Below are 17,411 nucleotides of genomic sequence, written 5' to 3' on the forward strand. Positions count from 1 at the left end.
CAAAGGAACCAAATCACAGAGAGACACAGGGTGAAAAATTTCTATTGTTGACTCCTCCCACAAGTTTATAATATTGCCCCTTTGGGTTGTAGCAGGGGGGAAGGCTTGCTGGAGAGGATGAAACACTGCAGAGAGAAGAGCTGACTCAAGAGCAGCATTTTAATGGGCAGCCCTTCATTGTCAGTTTAGCTTGCCCTGGAAAATGAGGCTGAGAGCTGAACAAAGCTACTCTTACCTTTCCTGAATGTACAAAATGGTTTAATTAAGGAAGTAATTTTTTTCTACCCATAAGGGTACCTCTACAAATAGACTCAAATCTGCATGCAAATGAAGCCATCTGGTTTATTGTTGTAAATAGCACTCAGCCCGTAGTAAACAATAGAAGGCTCATTACATAACTCAAAGAATACTCAAATTTCTAACCTTCAGGTCACTAAAAATTTTCAGAGTAATTAGTCTCCTCAAAGCTAGTATTTACATTGGAAAGTGCTTGCCATCTAAGCAGAAGCTATAGATAGGCTTCTCAGTGTGGTCCCAGTGCTGGGCTGTTTGGTGGCTCTGAGGAAATTGCTGGATCTGGCAGAGGATGGACAAGCCCATTGGTGTCTGGACCACACCAGCAGCCACACAGCTCACTGAACCGCAGCCAAGAGAGCCCACACACAATCTCCTCCACGTCAGCCAGATGCCAACTCTTCCAGCCGCTGCCACTTCACCTTTTCCTAGTTACTTGAGTCCCCTCTGAGGAGGGAGAAAGGGTGCTCTGGAGGTGTCTCTGGTATACCTTTGTTCAAATGAAATTGTTTATAGTGTTTGGGTAGTTCTGCTTTCTTAGTTGCTCAGTCATTCTTCCTTTCATCAGTTTTTTATTTAATGGTGGGGACCTGGAATTGGCCACCCCAAGATATGTCTCTTTGGCATCAGGATTATTTGAGGCTGATTGCTTTTGATAAACTGGGACAGGGAAGGAGGCTCTGAGGAATGGAACTTGCCCTTTGTTAGGACACGTTTACATTTGTAAGGTAAATCTCTATCTGTAAAACGTGCCTCCCTCTCTGTACCAGGAAGAAGAAAGGAGATGACCTTCTCTCTAAAAACTCTTAATCAATACCAAAGGCAAGGACTTAAATCTGCATTTTATTGTGCTAGTCTGGTAACCTCCTGTCACTGACTTCCCTCCCCCTCCAAACGTTGGCATTTCTTAAGGATTAAGCATCTTTCCTTAGGCTAGGAACTGATTGCTGCGCTCACCTGTGACTGCCCAGCTCCAAACAATAGACTTGCCACCTGCTACGCCCACCGAGACAGCAGACCACTACCTGCTGTGTCCATCAAGTGCTGTGCTGACAGGGCAATCTTGTGACTAGTGTGGGAGGGACGTTTCAATCACATGTGAAACACCCTGTTTGGGGGTATATAACCACTATGTGCACCCCATTTCATCGGTGCCCTTTCTTCCTTCGGGAAGAAAGGCCCCGGGCCATGGTTCCTCATAAAGCTTTGTTTAATTTTCTCTTGCTATTCTGTCTCATGTGAATTTAATTCGTTCTCCAGCCAGACGAACCCCCATTTGGGAAGAGGAAATGTCTTCCTCCCCTACAATAGCTACCCTACAAAACCATATATTATGTTACCAGGGCTTAAGGATAACTCTCATTTGTGTGTCTTGAATGGAAATTGTTTTTTAAAAGTCAGTAAGGAGATGAAGAAACAGGTAGCAGACAGTTTTGAATGCCAGTGAGCAGGGAGCAGAGAAATGAGAGAAGAGAAGAAATGGACAAAAGGGCAAACGTGGATATGAGTCTGCCAGGAGCCAACTGGCTGGAGATGTTAGAACTGTAAGGTTAGCTCTCACTCTCAGTCTAGCTGGGGGAGGTTTGCTCCTTCCCCCTTAGGAATTCACCCCTGTCCTAAAGTGGGCTCAGGAGAAAAGCCTCAGGGTTTATTGACTTGCTGTTTACCGGGTTAAGAAAGAGAAGCCCTTTCGCATCCTCCCCCACTTGTTGGCCAAGCCCTTGGACAGTGACTGTACATGATACCAACGCCATCAGTTTAGTAGTGATTAATAAGATGTGCTGAATGTTTATTTTGCGCTCAGCACTCTGCTAAATGCATTTCATGGATTATCTCCTGTGATTCTCAATACCCTTGAGAGAAGTCTCATTGTTATTCTACTGCGCAAATGAAGAAATTGAGATTTAGGAAGATCAAGGAATGTGTCCAAAGTCACTCAGTGGGTGTGGGTGATGGAGCCAGATTGTCTGATTCCGGAGCCTGCACGTGGACCAGTGCTCAGCAGCTTCTCCAAGTGACAGACTGGCCAGAACAGCCCCGTGAGTTCGCTTCCTGTTATCCCTACCATCCTCCCTTCTCCACCTGCTCCCTGCTCCCTGCTCTTGCTACCGCCACCATCACAGAGGGAACTTCAGCATATCACATGTCCAGTTGCTTCCTTACTAATGGTACGAGAAAATCTGTAAGCCCAGACTGTTGACAGGCAGATGAGAAGCAAACTGTGGAGCTCCAAGAGGTTTGGGAATTGGCGTCATGAGAAGGCCGGATGAGGGTGAGAGAGGCTCACAGCAGGGCTGGTTGGAAGTCTGTGGAAACATCAGTTAGATCCCTAGTTCGCTTGCTCCAACCCTGCCAGTGTCTGTCCTATTCCGCCCAAGCAGGAGACGAGAGGGTTATGCTCCAGACACTAGGCACCAAAGAAAATGGAGGTGAAACTCCTTTGTTAAGACAGAATGTAGACATGGTAATCTGCATGAATGTGAACCCGTCAGCCTCCTTCCCCTCAGCTCCCAGAACACTGACCGCCACACATATGCTCCTCATGAGGAAATTGGAGGAGCCTTCTCTCAAGAAATTGAATGATCTGTGACCAAAAACGTCACAGATACTGACATTTGGGGGCCCTTCAATGAGATAGGGAGCTCTCCACATTGTGGTAGAGACTAAAAATCAACAAATCCATCACCACTCCCAGATCCACAGAGAGTCCAGTCAGCTTTCCAGTACTTCATTGTTCAGTGTGAATGGATAGGCAAGACTCACTGACCATTTAAGGTAATGTTAGAGACCTCATGAAAGGAGCCCCAAAGTAACAGTGGGGTACAAGGGGAATCTCAGGAGAAACAGAGACAATGCAGAAAACCTTCAAAAATAAATTAATATTCTCACATAAGAGAAGATATTACATTTAAAAAACCCTATAACTGAGTGCCATACAAAAGAGAACCATCAGAGAACAAGAAATAATACTTGGAAATTAAAAATGATTGCTGAAAGAAAAACACAATAGCAATGGGGCTGGCTCAGTGGCACAGCAGTTAAGTTTGCACGTTCTGCTTCGGAGACCTGGGGTTTGCCAGTTCAGATCCCACCTGCGGACCTATACAATGCTTGTCAAGCCATGCTGAGGCAGCATCCCACATAGAAAGTAGAGGAAGATGGGCATGGATATTAGCTCAGGGCCAGTCTTCCTCAGCAAAAAAGAGGAGGATTGGCAGTAGATTTTAGCTCAGGGCTAATCTTCCTCAAAAAAAAAAAACCCACAATAGTGGTGTTGAAAATAAAGCTGAAGGATTATCCAAGGAAGTAGAACACAAAGAAAAAAGATCAAAATTAGGAAGGCAAAGGAAGAAAAGAAGTAAAGATAAATCTAAAACTAGCAGATGTTTAAGAAAGGGGAATTGGAGAAATTATTCAAGTTCCAGACCTGATGTGGGGCAAAGATCTACACAAAGGCAATCGTATGAAGTTTCAGCTACGGGAATTAAAGAAAAGATCCTGGGAGTCTCCAGAGAGAAAAAAATATAAGTTATGTAGGAGAAAAAGTTTCCCTCAATCTTCTTAGGACCCCTGGCTGGATCTAAAACTTAGACTGACAGAGTCACAGGAGAAAAGCATATGAATTTATGTAATATAAGTTTTAGATGACATGAGAGCCTTCATGAGGAAATGAAGACATGAAGAAACGGTTAAACTTGAGTGTTTTTGTGCTCTGTTTGATGAAGAGTGGAAAGTCATGGAAGGAGATGATAGGACAAAGATCACACACTAAATGAAGCAAAGAAGGGCCACCCTAGCAGGCCTGTTCTTCTCAGTCTTCTCGTGTTGCTCATCCTTGGAGATTCCTTCAGCTTGAAATTTTCAATATCCCAAGGTATCGTGCTTTGGGGTAGCGTGTCCTGAACCCCAACAGGTGCATACGAGATGCAGTCATCAGAAAGCATTAGCTTTCTCAATAGCAACGCTGAGAGCTTGAAGATAGTGGGGGAATGCCTTTAAAACTCCATGGGAAAATCATTATAATTGCATTCAGAAAAGTAAATAGAGACTCTCTAAAATGCATAAATTCATAAATAATCTACATAAGTATATTTTAGAAATACAGGGATATAAGCAAAAGTTAAAAGTGTAGAAGGAGTTGTCGCTAAGAAGTTGGGTTTGGCATGGGGAGGGGGAAGCAGGGAATTGCATTCTTGCTGTATCCCTTCTAGCACCACTTGACTTTTAAAACTCTTTTTAGAATGTATAATACTTTGTTAGAAATTAAAATTAGACTTAAAATTAATTACTTCCCGTTAGAAAATATCCTTAGACATTTTGAAGTCAGAATCCCATACCAAATAATCGTTCACGAGATTAAAGTAAACGGCTGTTAAGGAATCTGGATGAGTATGTGATACTGCGTTTTCTGCTCCTGAATCACTGAGGTGTGAAGTAATGATGACTGTCAGCAAGGCCGGCTTTGCTGCCCCAGCCCTGCTCTCCTGCACTGGCTGGAGGTACCTGCCTGGTTCCTCTTGCAGCCTAAGAAGAGCCCAGGCCTTGCCCAGAGAGTATTTAAAAAGCTTCCCACACGAACAACTCGTTTTCAACCTTGCAGTGCCTTCAACGTCACCCAGTTTGGCCTAGCCTTTGACGATGGCTGCCCTGGCCCTTGGCTGGGGCCCCAGCCGCTTTTCACCTGTCTCATCATTCTGTTATTGATGAGTGGGCCCTCCAGTCTCAGATATTTATTTCTGTTCTGCTTCACACTTTCCTTCTCAGTTTCCAACCTTGCCCCCTTCTGCCTGGCCACACTGGCGGTCCCTGCCGCCTGCTGCAGCACCAGCGCTTGCCATTCAGTGAGTCTCTTATTTCCAACTTGGTATTCTCCTCCAATGTCACTTCACCCTCCATGGCACTGACCTTGATAGCAAATTGCAGCTATTTCAATAACCTTAAGGTTATGAGACCATCAGTCTTACATTTTTCAATGAGGTCTATAGGGAATAATAGAAATTAGGTCATGGATAAGGAAAATGATGGCGTGCTAGTGGAAGCAGCATCCAGTTATCAGTAGGTACTAAAACATTAGCCTTTATTTATATTTATTTAGTATCTTCAATACCCCAGTTACTATAAAGTAGGTTTTGTCCCATGAGGACTTTGCATATGGAGTGGAATTGGGTACAACTGAGAGGGGCAGGCTATTCACTTACCCAGTGACTTAATAATTATTTATTGAGTACTAACTATGCTCTGGGGCCAAAGGTTACAGAGATGAACTGGTTTTCTCCCAGCTTTCAAGGAGCTTCCGGTCAGTAGGGAGCAATGTAAACAAACAGTAATAATGCGCTACACTCCTTGCATCATGAAGCGCAATGAACACTGGGAAAAGCATTCATGTTATTTTGTTACAACCAAAATCCCAGAAATTGGGCAACAGACTCATCAGAACAGGCCTCATAGAAGTTCTTCACGGTCTGAAGCAGCAGCATCGAAACTTTCTTATTGTGTTCCCTGCTCATTGAAGCCTTTAGGCCCATAGCCCAAAAAGCATGTTTACCTCTAAATTCCATCCATGTACGACTGTAGTCAGATATGATGTACATTATAAAGTATAACTAAAATAGACATTTTTAAGGATGACTGTTAAAAAATAATAGAATCTCCTCTGTTGTGCCTCCATGGCTCTGCTTCAGCACCTCCTGAGTAGATACCTGGACTCTGACACCACCGATCAGGTCCAGAGTAGAGTCCTCACTGTTGGGTCAAGAATCGGAACTTTGTCAATTCATCCAGAGATTTGGGGCAGCCCACAAGTGACAACTCCAAATATATCATGTGATAATCCAGCATTTCCAAGAGGATGCCTGCTAACCACCATTTGTACAAGGCAAAATTTCCCCGTGAATATGTCCATTCAAGAGACCAAATTAGATTGAAGTTGCTTAGTGAGCATAGAATTAGAACAAATGGGATTGTGGTCTATTGGGAGATTTCATCAAACTGGAATAACTGATTGAACTGCCCTTCTCTTCTCTGGGGATATTTCTGTCTGAATAACCCATGCTAGACCTCAAAAAACACTGACATATTTTACTTGAGCTTTCTTTTTGCTAGAATCATTTAGACCACTGCCCTTCTGTTAACACATCACCACCTCAGAAAATCAGAATGCACTTGATTGGATTGAAATTTCTAAATGTTAATTACTTTCGTGTCCTGGGGATACAGCCTAAGGAGAAGGAATTGCTTTGCTTCAGGCTGAAGTTTGGCTGGGGACTTTAATCCTATTGTCTCCTAGGTTGTTACAGGGCTCTCACCCAGTTAGAAGGAGCTGAATCCTGCTGGCCCAGGGGATTGTCTTCATTCGCTCCTAGGACTCTGGTTGGCGAGAGTATCGCAACTTCTAGTTTGACTTAGGTTTTATCTCAAAACACCTTCCTCTTCAGCCAGCTGGTGAAGGAGAGCCTGAAGTCTTCTCCTTATATGTGAAGGCAGATCTCGAGCCAAGAAGAGACTCAGCCCTCAGATGATAGCATCTTAAATGATAGTTACAATTCTTTCTTATCAGGTATTATTCTAACCAATGTCATTTAATATTGTTCTTCCCAAGAGGAAACTAGTCTATTTTTCTCCTACTGAAAGCTATGATATTGCAATTTAAAAAAATAACTTAAAACTACACTAAGACTTTTGGAACACCTTAAACAGTAGATTCCACCACCACCACCACCACTGTTTTGACCTTAATGAAGAAATTCACAAACATATTTTACACTGACTTACTGGTTATATATGGCCATTCGCTCACCTAGATATCCCCATATCCTAGATATCTCTAAGAACAAAAACAAATAGCGTTAATTTAAAAAAGGAGGTATTTCAATATCTCATAATACAGCAACATTATATATTTAATCTAGAATTATGGCTTAAGTATAGCAGTACCAACACAAAGTTAATTTTATTTAAGAATAGCAGTTGAACTTAATATTGCATATGTGTATAATTTGCATAAAAGAAAGTGAAAAAACAGTATCCAGAAACTAATAGAGTGGACTTAGTTGATTCGCTGTGTTCTTTGAAAGAAAAACACAACAAAAATCAGTTTTTAAAAGAACAAATATTTTAAGTGTGAAAAGAAAATTTTCCACATACAATTTACTGATCTAGTAGGCTTTTTTTCGGCTATTCATGCCTTGGGCAGCATCCAGTCTAGCAGTCAGAAAGCAGCTCCGAAGAGCTGTACAAGCTGCAAGATTTTTATAGGCCCAAGTGAGCAGGAAGAAGGAAGTTACACTGAGCATTTGCTGATTGGTTAGAGAGGGTTACTTCCCTCGTATGGAGCAAAGGGAGGCTTTGGAGCTGGTCAGGAAACTTGTGCTGAGCAGGCCAGTGCCGATTGGTTGAGCTAGGTCTTCCTTCTGGGAGAGTCAAGCATAGAAACTTTAAGTTTTGGCTTGCTGGCCTGGCTTAGCATGAGAGACTCCATCTTGGGTCTAATCTGGTTACTTTAACATAGGTTTAGTATTAAAGATAAAGGCTTTAGTAACCGTTTTAAAGCACGCCCATGTATTTTAGTCCTTAGCTGTGACAGTAAATGTACTCAGAAATGTGAACATTAAAAAGGAATTTCTCAGACCAGCCGGTGGTGTCGTGGTTAAGTTTGCACGCACTGCTTTGGTGGCCCAAGGTTCGCAGGTTCGGATCCCAGGCATGGACCTGCACACTGCTCATCAAGCCGTGCTGTGGTGGCATCCCACATACAAAATAGAGGAAGATTGGCACAGATGTTAGCTCAGGGACAATGTTCCTCACCAAAGACAAAAACGGAATTTCTCCCCTGGAGGTGAAGTTGAGAGTCAGCTCTTGGTCTCGTGTTAAATTCTTGGTCCATCTGTTCCAATGGGATGTGAGTCATCCAGTTTGGTGTTTCTATTTTGTCCTGTGAACTGCTTTTCTCCTGGGGACGCTGGCTACTATCAGGCAATGGGGAGTGGGGGTGAGGGAGGGCGGGAACAACCACGTCTTCTCCATGAGCTCAGGGTGGAGGCTGATTGAGAGCCCTTAGGGGGGCTCAGCTCAGCACTCCCCATCCTCTGAAACACCCCACAGGTCAGAGCATCACCTGGAGGCCCAGAGAGGAAGAGGTTGAGGAGGAGAGCCCTGTTCTACAGCAACTCACCTCTGGGGGTTTGAGCAGGAGGGATGGGGAAATGACGAGCCTGGCCCGGTCATCCCTCCTTTTTCTCAGCTCCTCACTTGCACAGGGTTTCTGCATCCCCGAGTTGTATTGCTGCAGCACCGCACCCAGAGTCTGGGTGGCTGCTGACTGGAAGCAGGCACTGCTTATTCCAAGGCAAAGGTAGATGAGAAGCGAGAGCAGAATACCAAAGACCCCATTGCTATCCATCCCTCTAGGTCTAGACCAGGTGCTTTCTGCAGCAAACCAAAGCTGCCGGTACATTTGCACAAGTTCAAGATAGCCACCCGCCACCCGCCAAAGACAGTGACCCCAGGGGCTTCTCTCCATTTTCTCCTCCATTGGCATTTACTCCCTAGCGTCCATCCAGGACTGCTCTTGGTAGGAACCCCAACTATCAATCTTTAATAAAATATTTTATATGTATACACACACGTAACTGTTGGAAAGTCTAAGATACGTTTGTAAGGGTTTGGTGCAATGTGGTTCAGCAGGATGAAAGGAAACAAGGGCTATTGCTAATGGAAATTAATTAAAACTCAAGAAATGGATATCTACCATGATCAGTTACCGTGGGTTTTTTTTTTATTTCCGCAGGGAATTATTGGAATGCTGCCTCTTTCCCAAACCCATCATCCTACCTGCACTTCTCTACTTTCCAAGGGGAAACCAGTGCTGATATTTCCTTCTACTTCAAAACATTAATCCCTCGGGGAGTGTTCCTGGAAAATCTGGGAAACACAGATTTCATCAAACTCGAGCTGAAATGTGAGTATAAGCTCTTTGTCAACTCACAAATAGTCACTTCTTTGTCACTTCAACCTGGACTTAGCCGTGATTATGAAATTTCATTTGATTCGAACATCAGTGGTTTCATTTGTTTCAAGAATGGTGCTAGAAGGCAAATATACAAACTTGAGAGAGACCTGGGTCCCTGTCCTCAGAGTGCTCACAAGGAAGCAGGCTCATACAGATTCCCAAGCAATGCTATCCCAGGAAGATGAGAGAGAATATATCGCCCTAATAATATGGAAGTAGAACATATATTTAAAGTTTGTGTGTGTGTGTGTGTGTGTGTCTCCTTTTTCCCAGGAGACAGGGTTAAGAGTAGACAGAGCATTGTGGAAAGTGATCAGGAATAGAGAATAAGAGAGTAGGGTAAATAACACAAAGGCAAATAGGGATAATGAAAATAAACATCTGTAGGAGTTAGTGAAGCAGCATAGACAACAGTGTTTGTGTCATTCAACGAAACTTCAAGTCTGCAGCTCTCCAGAAGAGGCTCCCCCACCCACATACCCTCTAAAGGTCTAAGTTCTGTTTTTACTTAGCCAAGGATATGGAAACTAACAGAACCAGAGCAAGAGCAGATGCCGCCTAGCTCAGCACAGCTTGCCTTGGATCCCAAAGACCCTTCTGAGGTCACGGAGTTTGGGGGATGCCATCTGTGGGAGGTAGGGGTTCACTGGATCTGAGAAGTGCAGTTTTCATCCTACCAGGGCCAGTTTGTGCCCGGGGCATAAGTTCGGCTTTAGGAATTTACAATCCACAGACGTCCATGTTTGCTGAATATTTGCAAACACCAGGCTCTCCTGACTATTCAGAAGAAGACAGAATCAGCAAGACGACAGAAGCAACCGGGAGGGAAAACCAATCAGTGTCCCCACGTCCCTCCACAATATCTTGGTTCCTGCTCCCGACATCAGAAGTCTTCCTCCTAGACTGTGCCCTTTATCTCAGTGTTTATGTTACTGGGTCTGATCTGAGAATGGTCCCAAACCCATTTCCCAAAAATATATGATGGAGTACTTTTCTCCCTTTGTAGTTATAATTATGCAATGTGTTCTTTTAAAAGGGGGATCTCAGGTAACTGTCTTTCTGTTGAAATCCTTTGGGATTCTTTTTGTAAAATGGTAGACAGTGGTAGAGCAAAAAGTGCACAGACTTTGAAATTCACATTCTCAGGTTGAAATCCAAGTCATTGAGTAAATTGCTTAATCTCTGACTCTCAATTTCTTAATCTGTAAAATGAGGATGCTAATTTGTGGCAATTGCTATGATAGTAGAATGAGGATATTCATAAAGCATTTATTTCAGTGTCTAGCAGTTATTGTTATTATCATCTTCCCGAGGATACTCATTGTAGATCAGACTGAGCCAGATCTGATTGAAAGAGAGACTGAGGACATTCTAGCCTCGAATTAAAAAATAAATAAATAGAAATCTTCGCTTTACTGAATTATGAGTTGGAATTATTTAAAAGGGATTTTCACTTTTCACAGTTAAATTAATTGAATCAAACTATTTTCTGACTTCCATGTTAGTTGGATTATATTTTAGAAATATGGCAAAAAAAAAATTTTGACAATTCTATATTTGAGTACTTCTATAGGTGTCTATAAAATTGCTTGGATTTGCCCTGTCCTTGTTTGTAAACCCACGCCTCGGTTGGAAAGAAGCTGAAACAGATATAGGAGGAACAGGTGTTTCTCCTCAGCACTTGTGTAGTAGAATTTCCCTTATTTCTGATTATGAAGAGTCTTCTGAGAAGTTTTCAAAGTTTTCCCAGTCTTTTCACAGTATGAAAACTCTGTGGCAGAGGGTGAATTATAGCCCTGTTTTGTGACATAGCTTGCTTTTGGTAAAGAAATGTGGGACATTCAAGGCACAGGTGAGAATCTAGGACCCCCCCCCCCCAACGCCAGGAGTCCTCTGGAGCTTCTAGTAACTACTAACCAGGAAATAACCTTTTTAAGATCCCCCAAATAGCAGACATATCAAATGCTCGTCATTATGTAACATCTCCATGGGGGTTCAATGGAGCCTTATGAGGGGAAAAAGGCAGATTTCTGTATTTCAAAAAAAACTTCTTCGAAATAAACAAGAAGTGATGCTTTCATGAAGAAGGTGGAGAAAAAATGGCCATGACTGAGGCTTGCTGCTGCCCCACTTGTCATATTTTTCTAGTGAGACTCTTCTCTGTGGGATTCATGGGGAACTGGGTAGAGATGGAGAATTCTCTCAGGCTCATTTCTCCCTTAGGCTGATTAGTCGCTCTGCAAACTTAAAGGTTTTCACAGCCATGGCTGGCTACCAGAGGAGGCTCAGGAAAGACAGTTCCTGAAGGCAAACTTTTTAAAACTGTCTCTACCTTTTTCCTCTTTAACATGTTAGGCCTTCTGATCTCTTTCTGATAGGAATTCCAATTATATTTCTCTGTGTGTATCTCAAGGAATTTTGTCACAGTTCACACCTACGTGGTGATGTCCAGAATAACATTTCTGTTAATTAACCACATTGTGCCCTTCTGTCAGAAGTGGAAGATTCTTGACCCTAAGAACAGAAAGTCAGTTACACTTAATCAATGAGAAATCATCAACATCTTAATGTTGGCAGACAGAGAAAGGGAGGGTGGAGAAGCATTCTCTCTTCTTACCCACTCTGGCCCAGAGGTGACACACACTCCTTTGTTCTCATTCCTTTCGGGGTAGCTAGTCGTATGGCTCCACCTCCATGCCCGGAGACTAGGAAACGCAGCTCCTGGATGGATGGCAGCTTTTCGCGGGTAACTATAGAAAGGAGAAAATAAACTTTTCATGAAAAGTGAGCAGTCTCTGCCACACATACTCGGGCAACCAAAAGGAGTAAGCTTTCGCCGTGCCTAAAGACACTGAGGTAGGTTTCCAGAAGGTTCAGCGTTTGATTTGCACTGAAAGATGACAGGCAAATAAATCAGATAAAGGCATTTTTCCAGAAAGTAAACAGCATAGAGAAATGCAAGTAGAGAAAGAAGATCATGGAGAATTTGAGGAGCTTGAAAGAACATAGCTAAAGCCCAGGGACCAGTTAAAAGACGTTTTTCTTTAAAGTAATGACCCGCTCACACATCTGTGTTAAGAGTTTGACAAAAGAAAGCTGGCTGGACCTAAAGCCTCTTAGGAAATTACTCATTTTATTTGCCTTTGTGGATAGTGTTAAAATGATCAAATTCGGTTTTCTGCATCTCTGAATTTGATTCCTCTGATGAGAACTGATGAGAATGCCAAATGACTTCTCAGGAAGAGTGGTAGATAGTTAGTATTCTTCAGTCTTTCTGGATGAGTGCAACTAGAGCCAATGAATAATAGAAACAGTGTATATCTGTCAAGTGTAATTATAACACTGAATTATGCTCATCTTGCATTCTGATTCCTGTATACATTAGTTTGAACATATGAACATGCTGGCACTTCAGACCTATGAGGATTTTACTTTGAAAAATAGCATGCCCTTATTTTTAGCCATTTCTAATACGAAAAAAATTCATGTCTTATTCAAAATTGTTTTATGGTAAAGTTTAACTATTTTCTTTCTTTTTTTTTAATCTTCTCAGGTATCTTAAAAATAGGAAAGAAGTAAGAAGGAATGTTTCAATCTAGTTTTAAATTCCGTCTAATTTTCTGTATTTTAATGAAATCCCATTCTTTGCATTTTGATTAGTTAATCTCTCTGATTAAACACATCTTAAAATTATAGAATAGAGTTGCTTACAATGTCACCGACTTTCGCAAAAGTGAAAAGTATCAGGTTGTAACTTTTAAAAATTATACAAATATTATTTGTTTGTTGTTGAATGATTTAAAAATCCAGAGAAGCAAAAAGAATAAACCAAAAAAATCAGCTATAATCTCATATTCTAATATATTCAATACTACTCTTTTACTGTGCACATTTCCAAACATTTTTCTATGCACTTATATATAACTTTTTACAAAAATGAGATCGTATGGTACATACTCTTTATAATCTACTTGTTTTGTGTAGCGATATTTTAGAAACACATTTCCATGTCAATTTTTTAAAAATTCCACAACAGTGATTTTTTTTTTTAAACTGAAGGGAAAGACTAATCAGAATCTCCAATAGTAAATGTGTAGTTTGGAAAATCGTAATTTTATATTTACAAAACAAAACAAAAAAAAGCTATTGTTTTTGTTATACAACCTAGAGAATATAAAGCACAAAAAATTGTTACTGGTTGGTAGGATGTTTATCTGAGATCTTCAGGGGTTTGTTTCATTCCCCATCAGCCTCCTACATTTGGGCAGATCAGCATCTGGAGATGATAATTAGATTATTATGTCAACAAATGGGAGCTTGGGTTACAAAAGACTGGGAAACACAGTGTCTCAATTGCCAAGTGTTCCATTTAATCAACTATCTCCTATTTGGGCTTAAAGTTTAAAAGATAGATTTCACCCATTCTGTTCTGCTGCCTTCCTGTTACTAGTTCTCAGATCATCATACCACACAGTAGCAACTTGCATACTTGAAGTATGCAGTCTGCTATTGCTGTTTAAGGCTTGCTCACTTACCGCAGCTTCAAGCAGCAGGACAGGCTCAAATGATGAAAATGAAAGACCTCATTCAAGAAGGCCACACAAGGATGTGCCAGCAAGACCATCCTCCTGATGGATGATCCTATCCCCAAATTGGTCCATTCGTTCACCTTGTTGAAGGTATGTCAACCAGCCTGAGGCAGAAGCTGGCAAGTAACTCAAACCTACCCACAACTGTTCTCTCAAAGGAGCTATTCTAGACAGAAAGCATGTTTCATTAGTTCATCAAGTCATGAAAAAAGTAAGCATGGTTGATTGAACTTCGTACAACCTGGCCCTAAAAAATGTTCTCACGTGTTTTATGTGTACAATCTTTAGGGAGGCAAATATTTACCTATGCAATATAATCAGGAAAGTTGTCTTTTCATCTATTACAATCTGAAGAAAGGGGAAAGGAACAGTACTTTATGATGAGTCATTGTTATAATTTAATGTTATCCATTTCCAGAGAAATGCTTTGTTCAAGAAGAAACTGGTTGGCACAACCATAAGGGACACTGTGAAGTGATTTCCTGTCATTTTTCAGAGGTGGGAATATCTGACCTCAGGGGTCTATTAACTATTTTACAACTTTAACTGAGCGTTTTCCTAAGATCCTTTCAACCCTGAAATTCTAAGATCCTGTATTTTTAATATTCAACCCTAAGATTCCTCATTTCTAATATTCATCACTAAACAGAAGATACGAATCAAATTTAACTAATCATAGCTATAGAAAAACTATTAAGATAATCAGGTCAGGTATGCATTTCTTGCAAAGATTCCAAGGAAAAACTTTTACAGAAGTCTTCTACCTTTAAGAAAGCTTGTTGTGTAGAAAGAAAGCGATTCTCCTAGTCTCTCATATCTCTCTACATTCCCGTTGAAACTCTCCATTGACCCTGAGGCATAGTTTCACTTTTTCGCCACTATTTGCCAGATACTGCAAATGCACTGTAGTTGAAGTGCATCTGGTATTGTAATGGAAAACAGAGTAAATCTCTTTATATTCTGTGTCCATAGCATGTAGAATATAGAATCTTCATTTAGCACTGTTTTTTCATTAGAGAGGTTTTGTCTGAAGTCACACTAAGCTGGCATTGAAAGGATATGCTAGCTAGAAAATAATTTGCTACAAAACAAAGAGGAAAAAAAAGCCGTGCCTATGATATGCCATATAAGGTGGGCTGAAACTCAGTCCATAGCAACCGGGAAACAGACATCTTCTTGTCTGTTTTCCTTCTGATCGACTTATTCACAGCCTTCCAGCCGGCACCCTCCTTCCAAAGCCTTATTCTTTCCTCTTTGGATCTTGTCTTTGGATTTTCCTCCTTTTCAGTGTCCGCATAAGCATAGCCATCCATAGCTCATTCATTTAGAAGTTATAATTAACAACCAGAGGCACTCACAACTAGAATATGCAACTATGTACTGGGGGGCTTTGGGGAGAAGAAGAAGAAGGGAAAAAAAGTTATAATTAATTAATTGACAGGTATATTGTCTCCTTAAAAGTTTCAGCTTGGTCCAAGTTAACACTTATCAGCTTTTTTCCACTTCAAGCTGTTTCAGTATCTGGTCATGTTACCTCTTTGAACCTCAATCCTGCAGTCCACTCTCCTTGAACTCTCCGAATCACTGTATCTCAATGAGCCTGCTCTATCTGACATCACCTAAAACCAAGCCCATAAATTACCCCTGGTCTTCCACCAAAGCACATTTCCTTCGATGCGTGTTTCTCATTTTGCCGCACAACCTGACTGTGGTCTTTGACGTTCATCCCCTCCTCTATCCGCTCTCCGCTCCATCTCTAGAGAATCCTCAGGCATCCAGTTTCACAGTTTCTCTGTAGAAGCTTCTACATTTCCTTTTATCACAAATACTTTTCCCCACAGTCTCCATCTGGAACTTTCATCTCTTCTTCCAAACTGGGCACTCTCTGCCCAGCACACAAGTCTCCGTTGGTTCCAAACATGAGGGCATTTAACACCTGACCGTATGTGCCTTGCTGAGGACAAGTACTGTTTTAAGCCACATGTCATTTGGTAAAGATTTTTGTCTTTTTCCTTTTTAAATCATACAGGTCCATTAATATTCAAGAAGTCATTCTCAGAAGGTGGTTAAATGCCTGGAGAAAACTAAAATTAGAAAGGCTTTGCATTTTAAAGGCAGCTCTCTGTTTTTGCATGACCAATGGTAACTCCCTTTTGCTTCCTTTTCTCTGTGGATGCCTTTGTTTGTGAAGTTATTTTTTAACCATAATAAAAAGCTTAAAGGCCAAAATACATAAAGAGAAATATTTTTCATACTCAAGAGGTTATCAAGATACCAAAGGTTTTAAAATGAGTTCATAACATTGATTCTTAAGCTCCAGGCATTTCCTTGAAGAATTTCCAAAAGACTTCAAATATATTTTCCTTGCCAGTGTTCATTTTCAGATGTGTTTAACACCAAGTTTTCGGGTGTGAATATGCATATTTGGCTTGAAAAGATTTCTATATTCACAAACTAAGAGTATAATAAAAGAAAAATAAGGTTTTTTCCTGCATAATATAAAAAGCAGTACAGTATCGTTAGAAAAACAGAAGCTCTATACTTGGTTATAACTGGGTGTTAGCATCTCACCGACTCCATTTCTTTCTCTCAGTGGTGAAGGTGGGCCTGGAGGTCGGACTCCATTCTCTGAAGTCTTTCAGTCTCAACATTGTTAGATTCAATCACATACTTCTAAACTGAAGTGAATCTTTTTGTTTTTGCAGAAAGTTAGGACCAACTGAAAACTTAGAGGCACCACAGCCACACGACATGGCGAATACTTCTGACACCCACTGCAAGTTCAGGGGGTCCCCAAAATCATCCTCAGTTTTGATAATTCTCTAGAAGGATTCACGGAACTCACCAAAGGCTGCTATACTCATGATTACGGTTCTTACAGGGAAAGAATACAGCTCAGAATCAGACAAGAGAAGGAGCACGGAAGGCAGAGATGAGGAAAAGTACCAGATGCTCAGCTCCCAGGTGTGCTCTCTCTGTGGAGTCATGGACACAGTACTTTCCCAGAATTGACTGTGACAGTATGGTTGCGGTGCTGCCAACCAGGGTGGCTCCTTGAGCTTCAGTGTTCAGAGTCTTTACTGAGGCTCCAACACATAGGACTGATTGACTGCCCAAGTGGCTGACCTCAGTTTCCTGCCCCTCCAGAGGCTGAAGTGTGTGACCCAAACCCCCACCCTACATCACATTGTTGGTCAACCTAGTGTGGCCTGCTCCCATCCTAAACACTAACTGGTGTGGCCAGCCCCCACCATAAATCACATTGTTAGACTCATTCGGCATAACCCAAGGCTCTGAGGCAAACAAACACTCCTATCAGACATAACATCCCAAGGGTTCGGATATTACCTTCCCAAAGGCAAGCGTGAAGTCTCAACCTCTCTTTTGGCAGGGTTAAACTCTTTTCTACACAGTTTGAAAATCTTTCTTTTGATGGCAAGGAAATAAAAGTTCCTAGGACCTTACTACTAGAATGAAACTTGGTAATCCTAGTGTTTCTCAAAGTAGAATTCCAGCACAAC

General features: G+C 41.5%; 1 protein-coding gene across 1 annotated transcript in view; it reads left to right on the plus strand.

Moving 5' to 3' along the window:
• Positions 1 to 17,411, plus strand: part of CNTNAP2 (contactin associated protein 2) — a 1,870,188-nt gene that overhangs the window by 1,629,626 nt on the left and 223,151 nt on the right. The window contains exon 16 of the mRNA XM_014858430.3: positions 9,080 to 9,250. Coding sequence (XP_014713916.1) covers positions 9,080 to 9,250 — 171 coding nt within the window. The remainder of the gene's footprint in view (positions 1 to 9,079; positions 9,251 to 17,411) is intronic.

The sequence above is a fragment of the Equus asinus genome, chromosome 1, assembly GCF_041296235.1.
Source record: "Equus asinus isolate D_3611 breed Donkey chromosome 1, EquAss-T2T_v2, whole genome shotgun sequence".
Lineage (NCBI taxonomy): Eukaryota > Metazoa > Chordata > Mammalia > Perissodactyla > Equidae > Equus > Equus asinus.